Source organism: Equus caballus, chromosome 18 (assembly GCF_041296265.1).
Source record: "Equus caballus isolate H_3958 breed thoroughbred chromosome 18, TB-T2T, whole genome shotgun sequence".
In the NCBI taxonomy this organism is placed as follows: Eukaryota; Metazoa; Chordata; class Mammalia; order Perissodactyla; family Equidae; genus Equus; species Equus caballus.
Window position 1 is genome coordinate 81673748 of NC_091701.1, and position 20565 is coordinate 81694312.

General features: G+C 45.0%; 1 protein-coding gene across 4 annotated transcripts in view; it reads right to left on the reverse strand.

Moving 5' to 3' along the window:
- Positions 1–14762: 14762 nt before the first annotated feature.
- MDH1B (malate dehydrogenase 1B) overlaps positions 14763–20565 on the reverse strand; it is a 30127-nt gene continuing 24324 nt past the window's right edge. For 3 of the 4 annotated variants that reach the window (XR_011428624.1, XM_023622497.2, XM_070242159.1), the window contains exons 10-13: positions 20372–20452; positions 17318–17386; positions 16289–16354; positions 14763–15503 (exon numbers count right to left, since the gene is read on the reverse strand). Coding sequence is in view for 3 of the 4 variants with exons in the window: in XM_023622497.2 (XP_023478265.2) it covers positions 15451–15503; positions 16289–16354; positions 17318–17386; positions 20372–20452 (269 nt within the window). In the remaining variant the exon portion in view is untranslated. The remainder of the gene's footprint in view (positions 15504–16288; positions 16355–17317; positions 17387–20371; positions 20453–20565) is intronic. The other variant, XM_023622498.2, reaches the window with a different exon arrangement.

Here is a 20565-nt window from a genome sequence, read left to right on the forward strand (position 1 = left end):
CTCAGGTGAGCTTGGGCTGTGCCTAAAAATGTAATCAAAACAAGCGATCTTGTTTAAGCACTCTCCACATCCTTTTTTCTCTTTTTTGAACAGGTGCAACCATATCAAAGAACCTATAATTTGCTCTAAATCTTTTGTTATTGAATATCTTCTTAGGTTTTAAACATGCTTAGTTTTCAGATGAGTCCAATGTTAGCGTATGGTAGTAGTCACACCTCTGCCTAAGTCTGGAGGAGGAAACAAAGTGGCCATAATAATGTGGAAATAATTCATGAAAATGTAGTGCCCAACATTTTTTTCCTCCTGGAAACTGGCCAGGTCTTGTGCCCTGCTTCCTCTCAGATGCACCAGATGAGCGGAGAGCATCGGCAAACCCTGGAGTCTGTGGCTCCCAGATGCTGCTCGGGGTGGGAGAGTGCCTCCGTAGCTGCTTGGCCATCTGGCCCACCACACTGCTGTCAAGTTGTGTTTTGCAGCGTCAACTGATGAAGCTGTGCAGCGCAACATGGCAGGCTGTGCTAGTGCCACGCGGAAAGTGAACGGGATCCCAGGTGATTCACCACCAGCCCTGCTTCCTCCAGGCTTCATTTTTTTTTTTTTTTTTTTTGCTGGCAGGGGAATATTCAAGAAAGGAAGAAATTGCTGGATGTATCTGGCCCGAAGCTATGAACGAAGTAGTTTCAGATGCTTAAAGAAATAATACTACAAGCTACATGTGATCTCGTTCGTGGCAGCAATTTGACCGGGAAACATGTTTTGCTTTAAATGATTCTTATTTTTGCTTAGCCAAATCAACGTTCTATAAGAACTGAGATGAATGTAATAATCTCTTTCAACTGCCCATCATCTAGTTTGATAATCCAGAACTAGGTATTTTAGGTCAGTGGTCCTCAAAGGGTGGTCCTGGGTGGGCAGCATCAGCTTCACCTGGGAACTTGCTATAAACGCATCATAGACCCCAGCCCAGACCCCAGCCCAGACCCTCTGAGTCACACACTCTGGAGCCGGAGCCCAGCAGTTCAACAAACCCTGCAGGTGATTCTGAGGCACACTGAATTTGAGAAACATTCTTTTAGGGAGAGAAAATTGGGCTTTGAGTGGATTATCTACTGCTTTGTGTTAAGCTTATTAATATAAGGGCCCAAATTTGGGAGACCCAAAGATAATTTGAATCATTAGTAATGTTGTTTAGGTAAATAACTTGAGATATTACAGAATTTTATACAAAACAAGTAAAGTTAATGTAGATTTTAACGAGGGGAGTAAGGCTGCAATGGACCCAGCAGTAAGTGTCACAAGCCAGTCTGGCCCCCACGGCACTCAGAGGCGCTGGAAGAAAGGGGGTTCGGTTTCCACACGCATTCATCAAATATTCATACAGTGACAGTTGTGAGAGCTTTCTCCCAACTTTGGGCCCACAGAGTCCTGCGAACTCACTCCTGACATTAAAATATCTACTGTGATGTCATTTTAATAGTAAAGGATGAAGATATATGAAAATAAGATAGCCAGTTTTTGTGTTTGAATAGCAATTTAAAATGTAATTACATTGAGACCAAGTATTTTGTTATCTTATTTTTGGTGCTTTGAAGACAACAGACCACACACTCTTCAGTACATTATGAATTTCTGTTTAGAAGAGAGAGAGTCTTTTTAATCATTCAATAGTTTCTTCTTCCGCTAGAAATTTGCCAACTGTCTGCTCGTCTGCAACTCAGAAGTCTGAAAATGCAACATCTGTGCCTAATTTTTTGTTTACAAACTGTGCTCAGAACCTTGACAATATTACTCACCTTGTTTATCTGGGTCCATTTCAGGAATTTCTTGGAATGGCAGATAGCAAGAGGGTCCTCGTCGCTGGAAATGAACCAATCCCTTAAGCAGAAGGTTCTGTGGTGGATGAGCGGGGTGGGGCGCAAACGGGCCCTAAACAGCCATTTCACCTGTGGCTCAATGAGTCCCAGGTGATCGCAGAGACTGAAATCTCTTGGGAGAACAGAAATGAGGAACGTGGGAGCAGAGTTTCTGGGGACTTAGAACTCTGTCCCAGAAACTGACCCCAGCACCTGAAACTGACAGTGCAGACGCCCAGAACTTTTGAGGAATTATAATTTTAAGAATGGACTGGATTCTCCTTCAAGAAAATGTCAATTTACTTGAATGTTGAAGGACAAAATTTGAAACTCTCAATGCTTAAATTTGTAATATCATTATGCCAAATAATTCTACATATTAAATTTCTGACAAATGCTATCCATTTAAACACCTATCACATAAATATGTATGTACCTATCACACATATGTATACATGTATATATCATAAATATGTATACATATGTGTGTAAACATAGAATTCAGTTAATATTTTATTTTAAGAGAGTTGTCAATTAACTACCTGTTGTTTCATGTTGCAACTATTGTTCAAACTCTCTCTCTCTATTCATTGTCAACGAAAAGAATGGGTTATACTATAAGAAAATCATATAGAATTCTAAGAAAAAGATATTTCTTAACATGAACTGTTGAAAACTGTTTTAAAAAGTTACATGATAATTAAATGTAAATAGTACTTTTCCCCTTCTAATAAATGAATTAATTAAGGCACAAATTATTTGGGCAGATATTTTACAAAGAGAGAAACTAAAGCAAAACTTAAAAGTTCTTTAAAAATATGATATCAGTGGTGATAATCCCGGATTTGCCAAAACTAGGAAGGCTCCAAATATGTTCGGGTAAGACTTGTTTTGAAAAGTCGTAGCAAGGAAATGAGGTTAGAGTCCTTCTCAGTGTGGCAACTCCCTGAGCTCTTCCTGAAGTCCCCACCTAGGAGCGGAAGGTTCCAGCCCGGGTCCCGTCAACAGTACAGCTGGAGATGTGCTCTCTCTGCCTCCAAGCAGGTCCTTACCTGTCTTAGTTTCCTTGGAGAAGCATTTTAGTTAAAGATTCTGTATAAATTACTCAGCAGCTTTGGAAGAGGGAAAAGCTGAGTAATAACAGATTTCCAGATGTGGATTCCTATGGAGAGCTGAGGTCTTGTTCAGACTGCCGAGCAATTGCGTGCAAAACAGAGATGTTGAGATTGCACGGTTTTTAAGGGCTCACAGCAATGCATTCATTAGTAATAAAGATCTTGAATAATTTAGGGCCACTCTTACGTCTCTGTTTCAAGGAGCTATTTCCGTATTAATTTCGTGTGTAGGAGAGGCACGTAAAACATCTTCTGGGTGCTGTGGAGAGCGGGGGTTACTACAGAAACGAGGAAGCAGTAAGAAGAGATCCACAAGCCAGGTGACCACCACCTTACTAACCATCCCAGATGGCAGCGACCTAGGAATGGAATCTAATTCATTTCATTAATTCTTTTACAAATACAGAGCTACAGCTACACATTTTTAAAAGACACCAAATACAAGTCAAGTCTTCAAAAGGATAATAATAATTTATTACACATGCATACTTCCTCTTCAGTTTTAAGTGTGATCTGAAAGTGTCTTTATCTTTTAAGAAGTTTGGGTTAAAAATAAACCTGTTGTAATCCTAACAGAGTTTTATAAATAAACGATGTCACATGAATCAAATATATTAGAACTTTACCGCTAATGTCTTCAGGCTGCTAAGGAGGTAGGGAGCCGGTTTTCATGTGTCTTTCGATAGGGTTAGAAGTCAAAGCTCAGGCATGTTACCCCACGAGCAGTGCCTGGAGAGACAGCACGTCTGGGAGCCCATGGTCCCAATCAACACTCTTAAAACAGTTACTGTGCTAAGTGATTACTAATTCACTCCAGAATGTCCTATAATAAAGATCAGCTTTGAAAAGTATATCCAAGGATAGCCTTTCTTTTTGAAAAGTATTAGTATCTCACTGCTGGTTTCTTAAAAAGAAAAACTTGGGACATTTAAAAAAAATGGAAATTGAGGGGCTGGCCCTGTGGCAGAGTGGTTGGGTTCACACGCTCTGCTTCTGTGGTCCAGGGTTTTGCTGGTTCGGATCCTGGGTGTGGACATGGCACCGCTCGTCAGGCCATGCTGAGGCGGCGTCCCACATGCCACAACTACAGGGACCCACAACTAGAACATATAACTATTTACTGGGGGAGAAAGAAAAGAAAAAAAAAAGGAAACTGATGAGCCATGGGGCAAGAATTGGATCAAGTGGACGGGAAACAACTGTTACTTGCTTTTCTCCTTGAAATGATGCTGAGTTTTCAGGAACAGATAAAACTGTAGGAAGAGAGAAGTCTGTCTCACATGAAATCTATATCGGTTTGAGTGCTGTAGACAAAGTTGAAAGCATATTTAGAAGTTTTCTATTCCATTATATCTGCATCAAAACATATCATAGTATCTGAGGTCCTGGCAACAGAGGGAGGGTGGAATGTCCCCCTGAGGGCTGCCAGGTGGAGACTACAGTAGATCTCCGGCGTTGATTAACCATGTGGATCAAGAATTTTGGTAGCAAAAAAATAAGAAGTTGCCTGACGTTCCAGTCAAAATGATGTAATTGAATTGACAAATGTTCAAGTACATGAGGATGAATTAGGGTAAGCTGGAAGGTACTTTAAGCAAATGGGCAATTGATAGCCCTGAGCTCTCAGCCTGGTTGGTTTTGGGTGGGCTGAGATAAAAGATCCCAGGACTGTTCTGGTTTTGCCTACTTCTGTTGACTGGAAGTTTTTAGTTACCATTGCAACTCCTGGTTCAAGCTCAGATAAACTTGGTTATGTCAACACTTTTTCTTTTCTTTTTTTCATGGAATGCTTTGGGTTATAAATCAAAACCAGTTATTGCAATTTTACAGCATCATTGACAACTGAGAGGAGGGCATTTTTTGCTAGTATGGTAGTAGTTTCTGTAAATCATGACTTACAGTTGACAGTGTCTTTACCTTCTGAAACAGAGCAGCCCACCTTGAGGAAGCAGGTGGGAAGAGGGTTACATCTTCCTACACAATGATGACTTGCCCTGGTTTGGACATACAGGCCCCACACCAACCAGGAGCTGAGTGACTGTGCCTTCTTATGCTTGGGCACTGCTTTTTGAGGCAGCCAGTGTTCTGTTAACTCTCTATCTGATAGCTATGTACACATACGTGTGAAAACTCTTAACTCCCAAGAGAGAAAGAAGAGCCTTAACACATCACACTCTAAAATGTGTAGATAGTCTTTCATATAAATCACAGGATAATTTTATATACATGTTTACATACCTGATAAACAATTTCAGGGAAAATTAAGTTACAAAAATTGATTCAAGAAAAGGGAACCTTTGTACTCTGCTGGTGGGAATGTAAATATGTACTGCCATTATGGAAAACAATATGGAGATTCCTCAAAAGATTAAAAATACCGCTACCATGTGATCCAGGGAAGCCACTTTTGAATCCAAAGGAAATAAAATAAGTATCTCTGAGAGATATCTGCGATCCTATGTTCATTGCAGCATTATTCACTGTAGCCAAGATATGGAAACAACCTAAGTGTTCATCAGTGGAGGGATGGATAAAGAAAATGTGGTATATACAGACAAGGAAATATCATTCAGCCTTGAAAAAGAAGGAAATCATCTCATATGCTACAATGTGGATGAATCTGGAGGATATTATGCTAATTGAAATTGTTACTGAACCAAAGTGGGTTTTCTTCTTGGTGAGTTGAAATCAAAGCCTTCACCAGAAGTAGTTGTCACACAAAGTAAAATTTATTTGCAGCAAATAAAGGAGACCACAGGGAGTCACTTCCAAAGCTGAGGCTCCCCGAGCAAGGGAAACAGGTGCCTTTATTTCGGATAGGGAATGAATATTCAAAAGGGAAGTTTTGTCATCACATGGAGAGGTGGGTCTTCGCTTGTGCAGGTGCAGTTTGAAAACATGCTCTCACATACATTGCATGTTACCATAATAAGGTCTAAGGTCCTCCTAGGGCAGAGATCTCAGCATTAACATGAAGCAAAGGTAACTTTTGGACAAATCTCAGCCCGTCTGCACAGGTGTTGCTCTTGCGGTGGGGTTTGGGCTGGATCTGGGGCTCAGTGATTGCATCTCTTAACATAACTTTGAGAAACAGTTAAGTGCTTTTGAAATCTCCTTTGAGTTACTCAAGGCAGTTAGTCGGTGACAGAAGAAGCCAGACACAGAAAGACAAATATCACATCATCTCACTTACATGTGGAATTATATCAAAGGAAAAAGAAAAAAAAGTTGACTTCAAAGTAACAGAGCGTAGCCAGGGTTTACCAGAGGCTGGGGTGGAGGAAAAGGGGAGATATTGACCAAAGGACACAAACGCCTCCTTCAGGCTTCACCGAAGTCTTCCATGACGACCCTCTCTGAAGGAGCTTCAGCACACCCCTCCATCTTATTCATCACTATCAGCACAGCCTGTGGTCATCTGGGCTCTTTCTATGTTTACTGGTTTATTATTTGTCTTCTCTCCTAGGATGCAAGCTCCTCAAAGGCAGGAACAAGAGCTCCGTGTGGCGGAAAACTTTTCCCTTCTTCCTGCCTAGATTCTCGGGCTGGCCTAATAACTAAATTGACATAAAACAGATTAACAGGAGAAAAGCAAATTTCGTACATAGGAGAACCCCAGAAGACATGAAACTCTCCGGCAGTCAGGCAATTGAGGCTGAGATGTCATCTGAACTGAGGACAAACGAGTGGGGTCTTGGGTCTCAAAGGGGAGGAAGATAGTTCGCAGGAAAACGAGAGGAGCACCCGTTTGGTGAACCGACGTTTGCCCCGCCGGCAGACTCCAGCAGATGAGTCTTTCGGATTTCAAGATATCAGTTGTTTTTGGTAATAGCTGTCTTCCTGGTTCAAATGCCCTATCATCTAAATTCTTTTAGGCAGTTAAGGAGAAGGCAGAAAGCTCTTCTTGAGTCTGCCAGACCCCGATTATCTTCAGCTCTAAATGATCCACGTGCCAAAGTGCTATGTTCTGGGGTGGGTGTTCTGCTCCCCTCAGCTCTTTCCTCTTGTCCCTGTGCCATATTGTGATTATAATAAGTATATATTTGGCCTTTGTCCCCCTTCAGGCACAAAGCTCTTAAAACTCTGGAAATTTCCTAAGTGATGAAGTGTCTTTTGTGGTGTTAATGAGGTGACTTTCGGAAGCACTTGAAGGATGGGAGCTGGTTGCCAGGGGAACCAACCCTGTGATTAGAGAGCTGGAGTCTCCGACCTCCAGGGAGGGGTGAGGGGCTGGAGGTTGAATCAATCACCAGTGGTCAGTGATTTAATCCGTCATTTCTATGCAATGAGGCCTCCTTGAAAACCCAAAAGGGTGGGGTTCAGAGAGCGTCTGGGTGGGTGAACTTCTGGAGATTTGGGGGGAGTGCAGTGTTGGAGAGGGCGTGAAGCTCTGCGCCCTTTCTCCATACCCTGCCCTATGCATCTCTTCCATCTGGCTCCTGAGTTATATGCTTTTATAATAAACTGGTAATCTAGTAAGTAAAATGTTCACCTGAGTTCCATGTGCCGCTGTAGCATGTTAACTGAACCCAAGGAGCGGGTTGTGGGAACCTCTGATCTATAGCCAGCCAGTCAGAAGCACAGGTGACAACCGGACTTTTGATTGGTGTCTGAAGTGGAGGGCGGTCTTGTAAGACTGAGTCCTTAACCTGTGGGATCCGACCCTATTTCTAAGCAGATAGTGTCAGAATTGAGTTGAATTATAGGTGTGCGGGATCAGAATTGGCCACTCCAAAATGTGTCTCTTTGGCTTGATTACTTTTAAGAACAAAAGACTCTGAAAGAAACTCTGACCTCCCCCTCAACTGCCTGAAAGAATTTAAAATAGAAGGGCCTGTTCCAGGAAGGAGCTAATGCCATAAGGTAACTGTAATGTAGGGTCAAATGAGTCTCTCAGGTCACATTGTCTACAGTTGGTCCATTTGCATTTCCATCTCCATGTAAATTGCCTTCCTCCCCCTTGAAGTCTCAAACCACTACTCTCAACATCCTCCTTTGTCCTTTAGCTGAAAATGGTATTTAAGGTGGCGGCTTTGGCCATTCTGGTGAGTTACTCAGCTTTCCTGGGTTTCTCCCATGTATACATGTTATTAAACTTTGATTTTTCTCCTGTTACTCTGTTTCATGTCAATTTAATTCCCAGACCAGCCAGAAACACCTGGAGGGTAGAGTAATCATCTTCCTCCCCTACATAGGACACCCAGCTAGTGTCAGAGAATTGCTTGTTGGTGGGGGCGGGGGGACCCCCACTCATTGGGATTGGGAGCAGAGTTACATCCTGTATCTTCAGTGCTTGCTTCCCACACTGCGTGACCCATGATAAAGCACTCAAGAAATGTGTTGAATGAATGAATCTGAGAGAGAGTGCCCTGTCCATGATCTCAACCAGTCTGTGGTGTATATGGATTTATTGTGGAGACAAAACTTAATTAGAATTAGAGTCTGAGGTTGTCTGATTCCAAAATCATCTAAATACTTCTCCTTGCTCTGACTCCAGCCTTCTGATTATAACCTGTGTCTCCATGTAGCTCGCACAGGTGAATGCTCAGTTAGGGCTGTGGACATCTGGTCCTCTTGGTAGCTCTATTTTATATTTAAGATTTACAAATTGGCATTCTTGTTCTATCAGTAGTCGTGTTGGCTTTGTTGTGTGAGGATCGTTAGTGATGCCTGCAAACTCCACGTCTAACCTGCAGAGATGGAGCGCAGGCTTGGGTGGCGGGTTTTGTCAAGGTGCCATCACCCTAGGAGATAACCTTCTCACCTCCTTGGAGACTTGCTGGTTTTCCTTTTCTTTTATACTTCAAGAATTAGTAATGAGTATTATCAGAATTAGAAGAAAGGGGTCGAAAGCATGTATTGATTACAACCGTGTGTCAGACATTGTTCTAGGTGCTCAGAAAACATCAGAGACCAGATGGAGATCCCTGCCATTCTAGTGTGGGAGATGGGCAATATAATAAGCATATTATATGAACAAACAATAATAAGGTTAGACTTTTGTAAGAGCTATGGAATAAAACAAAAAGCAGAGCAAGACAAGGGGTTTGAGATTGCTGAGAGGGGCAGACTGCAGTGTTAAATAGTGTCGGGGAAGGAAAATAATTTCCTGCTACCCTTCTAAGTTTCTTGGCTGTGACAAGAGATTGTCACATATTGAGGTATATGGAGTAACATTCGAGTTCAAAACTGATTAGGCTTGAACTAGAAAGCCTGACTTACGGCCCATCAAACATACATTGTACATCTGCTTATCCAGTAAAGTAAGGAATCTCTCTCGAGATAAAGAATGCTTCCTTCCCCTCTTACGCCCTATTGGTAACACCCTATTGGTAACGTCCTATTGGTAAGGCCCGGATTAGTCCCTTTCCTGGCATCATGGTCACATTCACCTGCTAACCTGCAACTGAATACCTCCCTGAAAATGTATCCTGGGTGTGTTTAATGTATCTTCTTTGTTCTAAAAAGATATAAGACTGTACCAAAACTCGGGCTTCTCTGGAACACCTTCTAAGGCCTTCCTGGGTTATAATCCTCACTTTGGTTCATAACAAACTCACCCCAATTTTGATTTATAGGTTGGTCATGGATTGTGTCGACAGCTGAGACCCCCTGTCAGAAAAAACAGGTTAACAGGAGAAAAACAAACAAGTCTAATAACATGTATACCTCCTGTATACACGGGAGAGACCCAGGAAAACTGAGTAACTCCCTGAAACAGCCTGGGCCACCACCTTAAATAACATCCCCAGCTAAAGACAAAAGATGTTAGGGGTGAGAGATAGGCCAGTTTATGGGAGGTGGCTAGGAAAAGCACAGTAAACAAGGGTAAGGTTGTTATGTAAATTTAAATCTTTGCTTTCTCTGTTGATAACAGTTTCTTGAGATTTAGAATCATCCTCTTCCTGGTACAGAATGGAGAACACCCTTACAAATGGAGATTTCCCTTATAAACGTAAATGTCTCCCACGGAAGGGTAACTTCTACTTAGCTTTCAGAGATTCACCTGTGTCTGCTGTTTCTTTAAAATAACCAGCTCAAAAAAATCAATATGCCAAAAAGGCATATTTTGGGATGGCCTATTTTGCTCCCCTTCAATAGCATGGTACGTGTAGGCTTCATTAAGAAAGTGAGACTTGAGCAAAGACTTGAAGAAACTGAAGGTGTTAGCCAAGTACCATTTAGAGAAAGTGTTCCAGGTAGAGACTCGGAGGTGGGAGAGTCCCTGGCAGATGTAAGATAAGCCAGGAGGTTAGTGTGGCCAGAGCAGATGGGATGAGCCTGGGGGAGAGTGCAGGAAAGGAGATCAGAGGGGTGCAAAGGCAGGGGTGAGAACAGACAACACAGGGCCTTTCAGGCCACTGTAAGGACCTTGGCTTCTACCCTGAAGTAAACTGAGAGCCTCTACAGGCTTTTGAAAATAGATGAGGTACAATCTGTCACATTTAAAGAAAGCATCACTTTGACTATAACCCTGAGAACAATCTGTAGGAGGTCAAGGACAGAAGAAGGGAGACCAGTTAGGAGGCTCTGCAATAATCCACAAGGCAGATGGTGGCGCTTGGCCCACAGTGGTGATGGTGGAGATTGGTTTCTGGCAAATCCATAAGAATATTTTAAAAGTAGAGCCAACAGGATTTCCTAAGAGATTAGGTGTTAATATTGGAGAAAGAGAAGTCAAGGATGACTCCAAGGGTTTTAGTTTGAGCAAATGGAAAGATGAAATTCTCCTTTATTGAGATTCTGTGGGAGGAGCAGATTTGGGGTGGGAGATGTTGGAATTAAAAGACAAATTTGAGACTTGTTAATTTATTTGCCTATTAGCCATTTAAGTGGAAATCTCAAGTAGGATAGAGGAGTGTGACGTTTGGAAGAGATGACCACCTAGAGATGTAAATTTGGGAGTTGCCTACATATAGATGGTGTGTAAAGCCATGGGACTGGATGGGATCATTAACATATGTGTAGATAGAGAAGATAACCAAGGACAGGTCCTTAGGGCACTCCAACATTAAGAGGAGACAAGAGGAGGAACCAGTGTGGGGGATCAGAATTTGCTACCCCAAAACGTGTCTCTTTGGCTTGATTACTTTTTAAGAATGAAAGTCTCAGGAAGAAACTTTGACTTTCCCCATAACTGCTTAAAATAATTTAAGATAGAAGGCTTGTCCCAGGAAGGAGCTATACTAAATCTATAGTAGAAGATAACTATAGTATAATATAAACTAGGTGTGAAAGACAGGGAGGAACCTAGCAAAGGCCATTTAACCAAGTCCTCTCCATCTCTCATTGTCTTCACAAGGCATGGTCAACATCTGTTTATCAAACAAACAGGAAAACCATGGGAGAGTTGTGCCCTGGTGTAAGACAAGTGAAGAAAGTGTATCAGAGAGAAGGAAATGATCAACCACGTCAAACTCATAGGTTAAGGCAGCACAAGGATTGAGAGCTCATCACGGGACTTTTCAATCCAGGTAACTTTTGGGGGCTGTGAATGTAAACTTGATTTGATGGCATTACTTGAGTGTGGCCACTGCGTTTTGGTTCTCGAGCAAGACCCACCTGGGTTTGTGGCTGCCTTCTCAGAGATGGGAAGCATAACTACAAAAAGGGAGGAGACTGTGTCCTCTGCAGGACCCCTGCTTACAGCCCCTTTGTATAGAAATCATGCTTCTCTGTACCAGTGAAGTGAGAAAGTTGTGACTAGATACCTCTGTGAGTCATAATTTCTGCCCAGAAGAAATTAACATGAGGGCAGAGCAGGGGCTTTCTCTTGGGAGGGTCACCAGATTTGCTTCCAGTGGCTTAGCTGTAAGCGTGGTGACCTTTCTGCATCCTCTGCAGAATGAGTAAGCATTCAGCCCCGGGACAGAACACTTCAGAGTTAAAGATGCTTACATTAAGGCTAGCAAAGGAGCAAATGAAGGTTATAGATGACATCATCTCCCACGCACACCTGGTAGGGGGTAGAGGGAGGAAAAACACTCTTTAAGCTACTTCTTCTATTGGAGTCCCATAATGTTCTTCTCTCTGAAATCAAAAGAAAGAAAGAATAATTTGGCCAGGGAGGGAAGGTGGCCACCCCACTGTGCCAGACCTAAAGAGGATTCAATGAGATAAAGTTCAAAGACACTCTAGGCAGGGCAAATGGTATGTGCAAAGGCAGGAGGCAGCAAACCCAAGGCTCACGGGATTGGGGTGGACCAGTTTGGATGGCATTAAGAAGTCCTAAAACAATTTACTGGTAAGTATGGAGAGGAATCTTGTGGTCAGAAAGTGAAATTCAGACTAAAGTATCTGGGGTATAGGCGTGGGCAAAGGGAGATGGCTGACTTAGGAGATGACTGCCCTCAGGCTAGGGCAGTGGGTGTCAAAGCATGGTCCCCAGACCAGCAGCCGTCAGTGTCACCTGAGGACTTGTTAAGAATGCAAATTCTCAGGCCCTGCCTACGACCCACCGAATCAGAAACTCTGGAGAGGGGGTCCAGAAATCTGTTTTAAGAGATGATCCTGATTCACGCTAATGTTGGAAACCACCAGCCTAGGACTGAACTAGGCTGATGGCATTCACTAACTGGAATTGGGGAGAATATTAAAAATATAGGTGTCAATACAGGTTTTTGAGCCTGGCTGAGTAGAAGTCAATTGTATACATTATCCAAATATATTTCTTATTCATCTGTCTAAAACAAATAACAATAAGAAACTGAGAGAGAGCACCGAAACCCAACCACTAGACTACCAGGGAACAATGAGAAATTGGAAGACAGTTCTCTGTCACGTTGTCCAGCTGCTGGCTGTCAGCATAAATTGTCGTATATAAAAGCATATATTCATGGGCTCTAACTAACAGAACCCACAACTCACAGGGGCTTAAATCATAAAGTTATTTATGATTTATTTGGCAGAAATTTTGAAGTTGGTCCAGAGTTGGTTCAGAGCCTCTTGGGATTCATCGAGGCCTCAGGCCCAGGTGCCTGGCTTTTTCTATCTTTCCACAAAGCCACCCCCCTGGTGGCACCCTGCTGGTGATGTCTCTCATCAGGGCCCCAGAATGGCTGCCCATGCTGCAAGCATTCCGTCCATCCAGGTAGGACAGCATTTTAGCAGGAAGGAGGTAGGTGGAACCTAAGTGCTTTCTCCTTGCACACGGTTCATTCAGTCTGTCTGTCTCCCTCCGCCCCTCCCCGGCACACCTTCAGAAGACTTCTCCTTATGCATCATTGTTCAACACTCGGTCACACGACTGCTCCTAGACCAATCAGTGGCACATAGGACTAGATTAAATCTACCAAGGGTTAGTGCTACCATGCCCTAGGCTTGGGCCCCTGGACCAGCCCAACAGATCAGAGGTCTGTTAATCACGTGAATGGGGACAAGGCTGTAGGGAGTCCTGGGCTAGCAGCGCCGGCTCCCGTTACAAGGATGGACACACTTAGCCTTACTTCCATGACCGAGAGAGTAACGACGATTCACAGAATGCCTTCCTCTGAGTAATTATTACATTTTCTCCTGAATATTCCTCCCTCAGCCTTTACCACGACAGTCCTAATAACACAGAGGAAGTATTTTTAATAACCTCACATTAAAATTACTTTAATGGGAAGCCCAGCCTGAGCTTTCCCAAGTTGGTCAATTATGTGCTTCAGGCTCCTGTGAGAGCTGTGCATTGTTGAAGACAAACAGAACAGAAGCCTCTCTGAGAGATCTTTCTGAAATGGCACCGTCATTATTTCTAAATAAATGGCGAACACTAACACCTTCCTCCTGGTGTAATTTCATACCTTATCATAACTGGGGACAAATGTGTGGTTGTGGGTGCAGTGATTAAGATCAGCTTGTCCTGTCCTCCTGTGAGGGCCGTCCTAGCATCCCAGTGCTCCTAGGGCGGTGCAAACCTATGATGGTTCATATTCATGCTGGAAAGGACAGCCTGCTGGGGTGGGCTGAATGTTCCCACAGCGTCCTTAAAGAGGAGAAACTGCCCCCTCCCTCTCTAGCCCTTTCCTGGACGCCCGCCCACTAGAGCTGCGGCTGATACCTGATCCGTCAGGACCCACAGCGCTGGGGGGACTATCGCTAAGGGGCGGGGCCGCGGCCTTGAAAGGCGGTGCATGTTCACGCGGTATTCTCTGTGCCACCTTTCCTCCCTGGTCCCTGCTGACGAGTGACTGGCACGCCTGATTCAGGGGACGGAACGGGAGGCCTTGCTTGGGCTTCTTGGTCTGAGTCACGTTTTCCGATCTAGCTCAGTGTTGCCATGAAGAGGCTCTGCAGGCTGAGGGCAGCCGCCGCGCCCAGCTCTGCACAGAGCACCAGGCCACGTCCCACCAGTGACGGTTCTTTGTGGTCACTCCTCCGGCTGAGGGCCCCACGAGGAGAGGCAGGGGAACGGTAGGTTTAGGGCACCAAACCTCACCCAAAGTCCTTCAGACAGACAGACATTAGGTTTTCGTCACCATATCAAGTGACGTGCTGAATTTGGAAACAAGCACAAGTTAGTCATGGTTTTGACTCACGATGGCATAGAAGCAATGAAGAAGCATCTGAAATTCCCTGGATTTTCAGAAAGTCATTTGTACTTTAGAGCTATTTAAAACTACAGAGAAAGCTATTTAAAACTACAGATATCAGCAGTTTTTAACAGGACTGCTGGGCTGTCAAAAGTTCCTAATTGGCATTTGTAGAGGGTCCTATTAGCTTGAAAACATGAGCGTATTGGTTTGACTACTACTGCTTTAATAAAAGACTGTAATTTTTACTTAAACAATCCAATTACATGGTAAAAATATGCTTTTCTTTCAAAATTCAGTTTATTCAGGCCACAGCTGGTGTCAAGACCTAGAACCTATTCACTCTAAGCTAAAGTGAAAGAGTGATTTATTGTAAAGATAGTTACACCAAGCAAACCCCAGGGAGAGCAGCAGCAGCCACGTCTCGCAAGGGCGGTGAGCCTGGCCAGCCCTGCAGACCTCACAGGAGACCCGTGCCTTCGCCAGCTCACTGCCATCACCATCACTCCGACACCAACTTACTCACCCACTTTCTCAGTTCAGACGTTTTGGGAGAGCAAGAGAAAACCTGACTGGTTCTCCTTGAGTAAGGTGTGTCTACTCTGGCCCAATCAGTGGAGGCCAAGGAGGTCAGGCCACCTGGGCCCATGCCTCAGGTGTGCTGCAGGAGGAAGAGGCTCTCTCAGGAGGATGCATAGGCCAGGAGGCCATGACTGACAACTGCATTTTAATGTAGTTGGAAAAACAGCAACTGACATCAAACAATGTATGGTAAAATGCAGTCAAAGCAAACATATGAGTGGATCCAGGTAACAGGTGATTGCACGTTGACTTTCTGTGTGTGTTGTCACTGTTGTTTAATTGTGTAGCATAATCTGATCTAAGACTGAAGTAAATCTTTCAAATTGTTCTTCCTTAAGTACAGACACTCATGGGTCTTCCTGTATTTAATTACACTACCAAATAATTTTATAGTTGGTCTAGGGTGATCTGTTGCTGTTCCACACTTTTGCCTTCAGAATCTGTAAAAGGAAGAAAAGGAAAAAGATGTAACTATTTCAACAATGCACTAGGAACTTACATTTCTATTAGCTTTTCTTCTGCTCCCCTCTTCCTCTGTCTCCTGGGCTCCTGTGTGCACTCCAGTTCACAAGCGGGGGGTGCAGTGTGAGAGCGATTCTTGGAGGGAAGTGAAACCACAGACCATCAAGACATTTTCATAGAGCGAAGTTGCATGCGGGCCTCTTTCCTGACCTCAGTCTGGTTCTGTGTGCAGCCTCCCCTGGCGCCTGTGCTCCTCCTTCTGAATTCTGTCGGCCGCTATACTGTCAGCTCCCTTTCCTTCTGGTCCTGCTTCCACGCCACGCACAGAAGCTAACTCCCCTTGGTTAGCCCCACTCTCACGATGTCCATTTTCAGACTGTCCGTTTTCAGAATGGAAGGTGCAATGGATTTGTTCATTCTATTAAACATTTAAATGCATGTGTGCAGGCATGGGTTAGCATCTTGGTTAGCCAACCACAGAGAAATCTACATCAGCCTTGCTTTCATAAAATATCGTGACAACTCAGCTACATATTTGAAAATCTGGACTCCATTTCTTTACTTATTCTTAGGGAAGATTCGGTTGTCACTGTAATAGGCCTTGTTAGGAAAGCAGGAAGCTAGGTTCTCTGGAGGCACAGGGAGGTGTGGGAGGGGGGTGGGGGCGGTCTGCAGGGGCTGGATCCACGGGCACTGGACCCTCTTCTCCCCAGTTCCATCTACGGAATAAGAAAGACTAGTGACTGTTTTGTCTACCACCTACCATTTGTGGGTTCTTGACTGCGTGGCTTTTCAGAGATGGTTTGAGGAATCAGATCTGAAGAATCTACTGCAGTAAACAGAGAATTAAACAGCAGAGATTTTAGTATTTAAAGCACATCGATGTTCACAGTTATTCTCATTTTCTCCTCTCTTGTTCCTTCTACTCCAAGTTTCTCTGAATGCCTCACTCTTTTAGGAGTCGAAAGATGCTAGATCACTTTTATGTGGAGTCTCCACTCATGACAGTGGCTTGTCCATGGTCCCATGGGCAATATGAGCAAGCAGACATCCCGCCAAACAGCTCAGTGCAGCATCGTTCTACCAACCTCCCCATGAAGCCCTGGTGCCCACAGTGAAATCACTGGGGGACTTCTCAGCGCGTGCCAGCTCCCTCCCACACAGAGAGCTTCAGGAAAGAAGGGGTAAAAAGGGAAACAGATAGATGATGAGTATTTTTTGGATATATGATTTGTATAGGCAGATTTAGAAAATATATAAGTTTCTACATAAATATTTATAAACATTGTGTGTGTGTGTGTGTGTGTATGTATATATATATATATATAGAGAGAGAGAGAGAGAGAGAGAGATCCCCAGATTTTCCCTGTTAAGGAGAACTCTGGCTTGGCCCTCTCAGTCCCTTCTTTCATGGAGGAGGACCGTGACTTGGACGTCAGCTCTTTGGGGCTTTGTGATGAAGAGCTGAGAAGCGAGGGAAAGGTAGAAGGATGGGACACAGGGGCTGGAGCTGAGGTAGAGCTGAGGTTCGGGTATTTGGGGAGGGTTCGAGGGGAGAGTCTCATGACATTATCATGACATGGAAGCAGTTTCAATATTTAAAATAAAATGCATGCTGCCATTTCTTACCCCTCCTTCAAAGTGTTTACGAAGAGTAAGAAAAGCAGCGGAGTTATTTCAAAGTTCCTTCCACTGCTGGACTGTGTCTGACGCAGCGTCCTTCTCTAAGACTGGACAGCACGAGCCACGACCATCAGAACCACAGAGACTGTTTCTAACCCGACTGACTTACCATCATTTGACATAACGACATCTTTTTCTTCATCTTGGATTAGATCAGAAGACACGCTATCTTGATGTTCTGAAACCAGAATTAGATAAAACATGTTGTGTTTAGAACACAACTAACAACCTGCGAGATGTTCTAAGTCCGTGTTTCAAACTGTTGACCACGACCCAGTGAGAATGCATCTTACACTGGTCCACGTGCACCTGTGCAGCTGATGGAACAAGGAGAAAGGAACGACACTGGCCCTTTCTTATCTTTTCTATTTACCTTTTTCTTTCTATTCTACTACTCTAGTTCATTGGAACAAATCTCTGGTCTCCTTACTTACTCTTTTATTATCAATTTTATTTTAGTTCAAGGAAAAATGCTAGTTATTAAATTGATTTCATGACCCACTAAATTTTTTTACAACTCACCTAACCCATAATATGGAAAGCACTGTAATATGCTATATTTGATTCTAACACTCATTCCACAAATAGCCCCCAAACAACCTGAAATCAACCCCGTTTTCTCCACTTTCTCGTCACTCAAGTTCTTTAGGTTGCAAAGGATGGTGACCTAGCAGACGGTCTGAGAGCCTAACATTTCAGTTAATGACTCAGATCGCTCTGACGCAAAGACAGGAATACAATTTGGTTCCCTGCCTCCGTCCGGGAAAGTGGCCAGTCCCCTCCCAGACAGGTCTCACAGTCGCCTCTCCGCTCTCACTGGGCCGCAGAGCCCATGGTCCCCGAGCACGGCCTGCGGCAGCGGGGCAGCCGGAAGGGCAGCGCTGTGCTCCCACCCAGAGATGCCACGGGTGCGCCGGCACTGCCACAGCTGCCCTGGCCGCGGCCCAGCTCAGCACGCTGCTCTGGACAGCGAGGGGCTGCTTGGTCCCCGTCCAGGGGCCAACGTTCGACCCGTGCAGTCCCAGCTTGGGCCCGCCAGCCGACACCACAGTGCTGAGCACTCAGGAGGCACTCAGCCCAACAGCAGCCCACCAGGACTCGGACAGTGACCTCACACCTTCGGGACTCTGCCCGAGCCCAGCACTCCACAGTCTTCTGAGTGTGAGTATATGTGGCCTCAGGTTCACACACCTGCTCACACCCTCACCATGCTGCCTCAGGTTCACACGTTTGCTCAGGCCCTCACCATGGTGCCTCAGGTTCACACGCCTGCTCACACCCTCACCATGTGGCCTGAGGTTCACACACCTGCTCATGCCCTCACCATGCTGCCTCAGGTTCACACACCTGCTCACACCCTCACCATGCTGCCACAGGTTCACACGTTTGCTCAGGCCCTCGCCATGCTGCCTCAGGTTCACACACCTGCTCACGCCCTCACCATGTGGCCTCAGGTTCACACACCTGCTCACACCCTCACCATGCTGCCTCAGGTTCACACGCCTGCTCACACCCTCACCATGCTGCCACAGGTTAACATGTCTGCTCACGCCCTCACCATGCTGCCTCAGGTTCACACACCTGCTCATGCCCTCACCATGCTGCCTCAGGTTCACACACCTGCTCATGCCCTCACCATGCTGCCTCAGGTTCACACACCTGCTCACGCCCTCACCATGCGGCCTGAGGTTCACACACCTGCTCACACCCTCACCATGCTGCCACAGGTTCACATGTCTGCTCACGCCCTCACCATGCTGCCTCAGGTTCACACACCTGCTCACACCCTCACCATGCGGCCTGAGGTTCACACACCTGCTCACGCCCTCACCATGCTGCCTCAGGTTCACATGTCTGCTCACGCCCTCACCATGCTGCCACAGGTTCACACGTTTGCTCAGGCCCTCACCATGCTGCCTCAGGTTCACACGTCTGCTCACGCCCTCACCATGTGGCCTCAGGTTCACATGCCTGCTCACACCCTCACCATGCTGCCTCAGGTTCACACACCTGCTCACGCCCTCACCATGCTGCCTCAGGTTCACACACCTGCTCACGCCCTCACCATGCTGCCACAGATTCACACGTTTGCTCAGGCCCTCACCATGCTGCCTCAGGTTCACACGTCTGCTCACGCCCTCGCCATGCTGCCTCAGGTTCACACGTCTGCTCACGCCCTCGCCATGCTGCCTCAGGTTCACACACCTGCTCACGCCCTCACAGCTGATAGGCCTCCTTTCCGTCTGGCGGGAACCCCTTCCCCGTCTCTTTCCTGCCCGCCCCTGCATGCGCGCACCTCCTTTTGTCCTAATTGCAGCAGTGATTCCTTCTCATCCTTGTAGACTCAGCTCCCTCTCATCTCTTCCTGACACACTTCCCGTCTCGTCAGGAGACCCATACTGGTCCCAGGATGCCCTCAGTCTCTGTGGCATGACCTTTCCCTCTCAACAGGGTGGTTTCAACTTGCTCTGCTATTTTCCACGCCCGACGGTAAGCACTTTGAGCGCAAGAACAATGTTCGATTTGTTTCCACCCCCAGCACCTAGCACAGCTCCTTTTTTTATTGTGTAAAAACCTACAGCATGAACTCTGCCTTCTTAACAAATGCTCCAGTGCACAGCACAGTATTGTGAACTCTATGCACCTCGTTATGCAGCAGCTCTCGAGAATCTCTCCTCTCGCGTGACTGAACTGGCTGACTTTCGGAATGAACAAATGCCCATTTGGTTATCTTCTGCCATCTTCAGTCCCAACTAGTTTTCAAGATTGTATTAAATTTTCTCCATCGTCCCTTACCAAGATCTTTCCTTTTCTTGCGAGTTATTGCTTTCCTTCCTTCTTTCCTGTCTTGCCCTGTTTCACAGGGCTTTTGGGTTCATCGTGTGTCTTGGTGTTTATTTACCTGTATGTCCTCACGTCCCTCCCCTTACACGTGTGTGTGGCCCAGCATCTCTCACAGTGACCAGCAAGTGGAAGGAAAATCTAGTAATTTCCTCCAAAGATTTCAGTAGATTTTTAAATATAATCTTATTTTTGAGTCTAGGATGAGGGTGATGAAAGACTTAACTCCCATTTTATGCTAACAGGGGATCAGATTCCTTTCTTTGAAATTTAGTGTTAAGCCTTGGATAAAAAGGGCATTTTTTTCAATTGATATACCTACCATCTGACGTTCTTTGATTTTCCTGGTTGTCATCTGTGGTGGGTAAGGCGGTCTTTTGATTTTTTAATGCTACGTCAGCTTCTAAAAGTCAGGAAATTAAGTATTAAATTAATTGAGAAGATTAAACAAATGTCATGCATGAATGACCTCAGTTATATGTTAATAAGCGGAGATCTTCAAACTCTGTAAAGTTC